This window comes from Cyclopterus lumpus, chromosome 17 (genome assembly GCF_009769545.1).
Source record: "Cyclopterus lumpus isolate fCycLum1 chromosome 17, fCycLum1.pri, whole genome shotgun sequence".
NCBI lineage: Eukaryota > Metazoa > Chordata > Actinopteri > Perciformes > Cyclopteridae > Cyclopterus > Cyclopterus lumpus.
Genome location: NC_046982.1, coordinates 20,808,664 through 20,816,395, shown reverse-complemented (window position 1 = coordinate 20,816,395; position 7,732 = coordinate 20,808,664). Strand labels below are relative to the sequence as shown.

General features: G+C 41.7%; 1 protein-coding gene across 1 annotated transcript; it reads right to left on the bottom strand.

Moving 5' to 3' along the window:
• Positions 1 to 402: 402 nt before the first annotated feature.
• atp6v0b (ATPase H+ transporting V0 subunit b) lies at positions 403 to 5,555 on the bottom strand. Its single transcript, XM_034555706.1, has 8 exons — positions 5,274 to 5,555; positions 4,525 to 4,573; positions 4,294 to 4,377; positions 3,657 to 3,734; positions 3,256 to 3,325; positions 3,056 to 3,107; positions 2,350 to 2,540; positions 403 to 2,268 (listed from the first exon to the last, which is right to left on the bottom strand). Exons 1-8 carry the CDS (start codon positions 5,356 to 5,358, stop codon positions 2,242 to 2,244), a joined length of 636 nt encoding a protein of 211 aa, XP_034411597.1. The 5' UTR covers positions 5,359 to 5,555; the 3' UTR covers positions 403 to 2,241.
• Positions 5,556 to 7,732: the final 2,177 nt, after the last annotated feature.

The window sequence follows — 7,732 nt, the reverse complement described above, 5'->3', positions numbered from 1 at the left end:
ACAATTAAAACGCTTTGGTTTGGTCTTTAATACTTGTTTATTTTTATTAATTGGCTAACAGCTCTGAAGGCCCTTTTTTGTCCTTACAGTTTTATATTTTCTAGATCATCTGGCACCAAAACAAATGTCATAAAAAATAGTATTTGTGGAACATGTGTTTATATACTCATGCTTAAACCATGCTAACTATGCTTTATGGTTCTTATTTGTATGGACAACAATAACGCCTCCTCGTGTGAGTTTCATGGATGGGACAGATGTCGTGGTGCTCTGCTCCACCTAGTGGCAGCAGGACATTACTGCAGGAACCAGGACCATCACATATCTCATATAAAAACACACAGAACCGATCTGACTGGACTCGGTTATCATTATGGGACAAAAAAAACACGACCTTGGATCTCGATTTGGACAATTTTTATTTTCTCAAGGACATTTATGAAGCCAGAAGGAAGATCCCGTTTTTTTTTTTGTTATATCGTCATATACACAATGTCAAAAAAACAATGAGTTTATTTGTCTGATCACCAACCACATCAACAGAAGTCACACACGGTACCAACGACACGCACTGAAAGGTGTGGTACGCAGCCTGGTGCGCCAAAGGAAGGCTGGAGACACGGCTCGGTTTGAGTACAGCGCCATCTTAAAAGGGCAAAGGTCACGGTGCTGACGCGACACCTTTTGGGACGAGGTCTAGACTCATTAAAGACCTTCAGTCTCCCCTTAAGATTCGATGCGTGTACTCCACAAGCTGGTTTAAGGGGACAAATTAAAGATTTGAGACGATTCATAACCAGCCTGTGCCGACACCAAAGAAAAAAGTACACAACAACTTCCATGACAACATTGTTTTTGATGGCTTTTGTTGTGATTTAGCAGAAGTCAAATTGTATCATTCAAATTGCACTCTACCCACAAATACAACTCGGCTTTACACACACACACACACACACACACACGATAAGCTGTCAAGGAATGTTAGAAAATATTGGGGAACGCGGATTTTGTACAGCCAACATGTTAAGAGGAACATTCAAAAACAAGACAGTTTTCATAAAAAAATAAAATAAAGTGAGGATTTGTAGAATTTGTGTGTAAAATAAGGATTTTTTTTTTTTTTTTTTTAAAAGCCGTCACCCGTGAAGTTGATGATGTCATAGAGTCTGTGTGTGCCTCTCCGTGCCACCTGAGGTTTGAGGACCAGTCTATACAAAAGCATCACCCCTAAAGACCTCCTGTACTACAGGTGATGTTCACTGTTACGGAGTGTAAGGTAATAACTGGGAACAGAGGGGCGCTCTAGAGTAAATGACTCTTTCCTGTCTAAGATGATTTAAAAGGTTGAATAGTGACTTCAGAAAGAGGGCAGCAATTATGACTTAAACTTGAGCATCTGCAAATAAAAGAAAAGAAAGAGGGATTATTTTGGGTATCCAGAACCGCTCCAGTAAGCCGCCTTTGTAAAAACTACTGAAAAGGGAAACCTGGTTAAAAACAAACAGAGACTCGGGGGGTAAACATGGCCGCCGGCCGTGTACAGGAGGAGGCTCACTGGCTTCAACCGGAGAGATATCGCAGCTTCGGAAGTAAAGGACCGGGTGACGTATTGAGAGCACGTCCAGCCCTCCGGCGACCTCACTGCTGATTCCAGATCAGTGTTTTCCCAATCCTCAACTTCATAGATTCTCTCTCTCTCTCACACACACACACACACACTTCTACAGCGAGAGAGGCCTACGACAAACATAAATACTGTATCGGGGCCGGCTTGCTTATTATGAGCATAAGAAGTTACAAAAAGTGAGAAAAAGAAAGAACAAACAACAAATAACCGACAGACCAGGCTACAGTAATAACCACAATGGCAAACACCCTCATGCTTCACATGAAAAAGAAAAAAATCACTTGTCCAGCACACACAGAAATATTTTTTCAAATTCTCCAGTGTCATTTTTAAACTCATAATTTATCCAAGAGTGGTCAGAGGAAAAACTGCCATCAACCCATCTGTGAGTTTTGAGGGCGATTCAATGCAACCCCCACACACACACACACACACACTTCTCTTATTCAACATGCATGTGCACGTACCACTCTTGCATAAATGATGGGTTAAAAACAATACCGGGCAAATAGAGACATTTAAATAATTTACGATGTATTTACACAATAATCCGTCTTATTTTTCCAGCAGCGTCTTCTATTCTTTTTTTTCTCTCAGCGTGTGAACGCATCTTCTTAGTCGCCCATCTTTACTTTCGATGTCTGCGGGAGAGAGCAAATGAACCAATTATTACAATTTCAAAACAACAACAACGGATCCATCAACGCCTCCTCCTCGCTCACCTGCAGAATGGCCACGATGACGCCAAACAGGCCGATGGCGCTGCCGAAGATTTCCACGATGAGGATCTTCACGAAGAGGTTGGCGTTCTGGGCGTCGGCCAGAGCGGCGCCGCTGCCCACGATGCCCACGCAGATGCCGCAGAAGAGGTTGGAGAAGCCGACGGTCAGACCGGCTCCGAACATGGAGTAACCTGGAGGGGCGGAAATCACGTGAGTCAAAGGCCCCGCCCCCCGGGTGTCAACCCACTACGGGAAATATCATTTCCTGTGACATAAATATAAATATATATAGAAATATCATTTCCTGTGACATAAATATATATATAGAAATATCATTTCCTGTGAGCGTTGTCTAATTGTAGAGTTTGACTAAAGAAAATAGTTCCTCCATGAAATATAAACCATAGTTCCGATGCATCTCAAAAAACATTTTTTGTCCCTTTTAGATGTTATTTTTAAAGCATTTCTCATAGTTTTATCTCGTTGATTTTTGCAAAAAAATGTTTTTAATATTTGTAAGTTTCTAAGCATTTAACCTGCTACCAGTTACATTAAAACATTATTATTTTTCCGGGTTGAAGCATCATTAAATATTCACAATTTGTGTCATATATTTAGTGAATACCGGGTGCCGTTTTATTTAATGTTGTTTTGGAAAGAATATTTTTCTTTCGTATGCGTTCAGCAGCTTTGTGGGTCTTCTCACCAGCTTGGTAGTTCCTTGCCCCGATGGTCTCAGGGGTGGTTCCAGTGAAGTTCTAGAGGATGAAAGAGTTTATTTTTAGAGCCCAAAAATAAATAAAATATATATAAATATATATACACACACACACACACTTCCTCCGTTGTTGACATCATTAAACTTGTGATCAAGCTTTCCGTCCCATATGTAAAATGCTTTCCTACCTCGGCCATGTTGCTGATTACGATGGCCATGATGATGCCATAGATGGCCACTGCTTCACAGAAGATGATGCTAAAAGGGAGACATTAAAAAAAGAAAAGGAAAACAGAAAGTAAGAGAAGCGTTTGCGTTTAAAAAAAAATCGGCAGCTTGTTCCCACAAAGCTGCAGTTCTCATTGGAGCGGCATTTACAGATATTTCTGATATTAGAGGAATAAATGGGATATTTCAACCACCTTCGTTTAGCAGCAGTATTTAAGTGCGTTTAGCAAGATAAAACTATGCAGCTGAGCTCATTAAGTTTCAGGATGGAAAGAAAGATGGATGAGTACTTTACTAAGCTCAGAAATTGCAGTGTAAAATAAAATAAAAAACATTTTTTTTTTATCTTGAATGAGCCCACCTAACCAAATTCTTGGTTTTGATTCGTGGAGCCTTGACTCCGCCACCGAGGATGCTTGAGCCGGTGATGTAGATCCCCCTGGAAAACAAAAAAGGTACAAACAGCACAACATTTATAACGAACTACCAGGTGACACGAGATGAGCACCCAAAAAAACTTTGCACACGAGCGTCGTTAGAGCCGTCTGCTTAATGAATCAACATCAAAGAAAGTCTGTCACAGGGAGCTCTCTGATTGGCTGCTCACGCGGGGGATTCAATTGGCCAGCGTCTTTTATATTATATTTATACTAACATTATTTTGTTTTCGGCTAGTTTCTTTTGTTGTTCTCTCTGAAAAGTTCTTAGAAAAAGGCCCTCAGCTGTTGTCTATACGGTGTGTTCAAGAGCAACTTTTAAAAGAAGGTGACATGAGTCTACGCAGGCAGAAAGATACATAAATAAAAGTGCATGAAAAACACGTTTAGTTATAACCGACACATTCAGCATTATGATTCACCAGTTCATTGCGGACACAAAAAAAAGGAACACAACTGCTTCTAATGTTTTCCAGTTCCACATTTCCACATGATGTACTTTTTCTGGAGGGCGTCAAGAGAAAGAGGAAGTCCGACACTTCAAACCGGGCTCCTACTCACCAGGCGGCTCCCACCACAGACAGAGAGATGGCCAAGCCGATGCCCAGATTGGCCCACATGAAGGGAGAGGTCTCCGTCAGGAACCTGGAGCAGAGAAGAAGAAGAGCAGCTGATGATGATGATGATGAGCTCCACTTCTAATGCCGCACAATGCTTGAACGACCCTTGATGATGGCATAATTGTGGGTGCGCAATAAAAACTAAATCGGTTCATCCCCAAATTATGCTTACCATGCCACATCGAAGCGGAAACCCAGGTCAAAGATGGTGTAGCAGAGCCCTGGAGACACGGGAAGACATTGTGAAAGAAAAGGTCAATCAGATGCACATCTACGTGTGTGTGTGTGTGTGCGTGTGTCTCATGTACAGCATGCTACAGCCTTCATATGATATCCCCCCCCCACACCCACACCCTTGAGCTGCGTCTGAGCCAGTGCGCATGCGCTAAAAGTCGTGTGAAGTTATAACCTCCGTTGTGTGACCGTTTCAGCCGCGTAGCCGTTACGTTACCGGTTAACGTCAGCTCGGTTAACGGGAACTAAATGACTCCGGGAGGGCCAGGGAGTCACGTCACGTCACGTCACGTCACGTCACGTCACGTCACCGCTAGCTAACGCTAACTGACGTCCAGTAGCAATAAATGCTAAAAGCGAGCGACTTTTCCCTTTTAAAAGTGTGAATTGTGTTCACCAACACTGCGTCTGCTTGTTATTAAGTTATATAACCGTAGCCCCCCCCCCCCGGTAGTCTAACCGTATCTCCCCCCCGGTACTCTTAAACCCTATCGACGGTATAGCTAGCAAACAAAAATGGAAACAGCTGCGGAGCCTCTCGTCCCGTGATGTAGTCGGGTCCCAAATTTCCAGCTGTCAACGCGAATAAAGACCGACCGGCCACACGGCCATTGTTACACGGGGATTTATTAACTCATTAAATTACTTATATTTATAAAAAAAAGGAGAAATATATATAAATCTTACCGACGACTAGTATGGTGGTCCAGAAGGCCAAAGTGACCCCCGTGTACAAGATAGCGTGTCCGTTCATCATCCACTCTAGCAGCATCTACCCGGCCGTGGAACCCGCTGGATCGGCTTCAGATCCACAAATGTGTTGACGCCAGCGACGAGATAATGGCGTTTTTTTTTTTGTTGGTTTGTTTTAAAGAAGACTATCAGGTCGATGGAGGCTCGACAGGAGGCGCTTGGGTGGTGTCAGCTGATCCAGCTTGACGGAGCATGTGACCCGGGGAGACCGGAAACGCTGCGTCCGGTTACGTTTTCTCTTTACCTCGGCAGTAAATGTTTTATTCATTCTTATTCCAGTAACTAAAAAAATATTCACAATGCACTTATACGCAGGATAAAAAAAAAAGAAAAAGGTGTGCAGCCATGTCCTTAAATATGTGAGTATTATATAACCTATGGTTAAATCCGAATGCCCTGCAGTGCATGTTATGGACGCTAGATGTCACCCTTTCACATTTAAAAAAAAAAGAGGTTAATTGGTTCAGTAAATCCCAGTTAAACCTTTACATAGGAAAAGTAAGTATTATCACCTTGGCTACTTAAAGGTAATCCTCTTTTTCTCACCCCACAAATAAATGCGCTTATTAGATAACTTTAAATATATGAAATAACACAATGTTTAATTGTTGCACTTTATTTTCAATTTTAAGAGATGTTGGTATAGGACTCAATTATTGTTTGGGAAGCAATTGAAATGTGGGAAGAAATAAAAAAAGCATTGTGTCCCCATTATCAATGTATAAAATGACTCCAGTGAAATACAATCACACAAAGTGTATAAGCACCGACTGACAAACATGGTCAAAGATAAATGATCCTGGGTAAAAACTACACTTGAGGAAAAAGAACCTGCACTCCAAATATGGGCTGTGAAGATTGAAAGACACGTGATGAACGCTGTGCCATTGCATCATGGGACATGTAGGATTCAGCATGTGTTGAGCTCGATCCATATTTAGAGATTTAAACTCTGCCTCTGCTGTTTTGATTTGGACCATTACCTCTTGCAGGTTTCCCATCATTGTAGAAGCACCTCACTAAATCTGTGGAATACAACTGTCATAGTTGCTTGATATTCTGTATAAATAGTGCTTTTCATAACTGGATAGATGACAGATAAAAATAGTGGCTAATACTGATATCACCATAAGGGTTTACATTCATCATATACATACAAATACATGAAATGAATCCATAGGCATTAGGAGCAGTGGGCTGCTGTAAAGTGGGCTTAACAGGAGGAGCAGCTTGACCCAAATACATTATAATAACATTTACATAACTGTCTTTGCTGTGAGAATGCCAACAAAAATCAGACTTTCCCTCTTAATTAATTTTCAACACAATCATTCTGCCATGCATCTTACCTCAAAGGATATATAGTGTCCCCCAATCCTCATCTTATAATTATAGGCAATAAGCAGCAGGTTTCACCTCTGAGGCCACAGAAGTCACTCAGCTGTAAAGGTTATTATTAGTTTTGTCTTCTATTTCTTATTTAACCAGGACTATGTCCCCCAAGGTCGACTTATCCACAGCAGCTTGGACCAAAAGTCACATATTTCTGAAGCAGAAATTCAGCAATCAACGTGGGCGAGATCTCAGATATTGACCGAAGCCGTCCAGAGGAAGGAGATCATCTCCCTCGTAACATGTCGAAAGGCCATTCGTATCCCCAAGACGTGCTGCGACACAAATGAAAGAGCGTGTCTTTCTTTATTATTCAACAACAATAAGGTGCATATTTTAAAAAAGGTAGGGTAACATTATTATTATTTTTTTAAAGTATAAAAAAGACAATTTCTCTCACATCCCAGTCAATTTGCTTTACTGTTATGAAGCAGATTGACTGGGATGTGAGAGAAATGCAGGTACGCATGCAGGTACTTTGGTTGTTTGGTTGCATGCAGGTACTTTGGTTGTTTGGTTGCATTCAGGTACGTTGGTTGTTTGGTTGCATGCAGGTACTTTGGTTGTTTGGTTGCATTCAGGTACGTTGGTTGTTTGGTTGCATGCAGGTACGTTGGTTGTTTGGTTGCATGCAGGTACGTTGGTTGTTTGGTTGCATGCAGGTACGTTGGTTGTTTGGTTGCATTCAGGTACGTTGGTTGTTTGGTTGCATGCAGGTACGTTGGTTGTTTGGTTGCATGCAGGTACTTTGGTTGTTTGGTTGCATGCAGGTACATGGTTGTTTGGTTGCATGCAGGTACTTTGGTTGTTTGTTTGGTTGCATGCAGGTATGTTGGTTGTTTGGTTGCATTCAGGTACTTAGGTTGCATGCAGGTACTTTGGTTGTTTGGTTGCATGCAGGTACTTTGGTTGTTTGGTTGCATGCAGGTACATGGTTGTTTGGTTGCATGCATGTACTTTGGTTGTTTGGTTGCATGCAGGTACATGGTTGTTTGGTTGCA

Coding starts and splice junctions, on each gene's coding strand:
- atp6v0b (XM_034555706.1), bottom strand. CDS start 5,358: ATGCTGCTAGAGTGGATGATGAACGGACACGCTATCTTGTACACGGGG. Junction 4,378..4,524: donor TTCCGCTTCGATGTGGCATG/GTAAGCATAATT, acceptor TCTCTGCTCCAG/GTTCCTGACGGAGACCTCTC. Junction 3,108..3,255: donor TAATCAGCAACATGGCCGAG/GTAGGAAAGCAT, acceptor TTCATCCTCTAG/AACTTCACTGGAACCACCCC.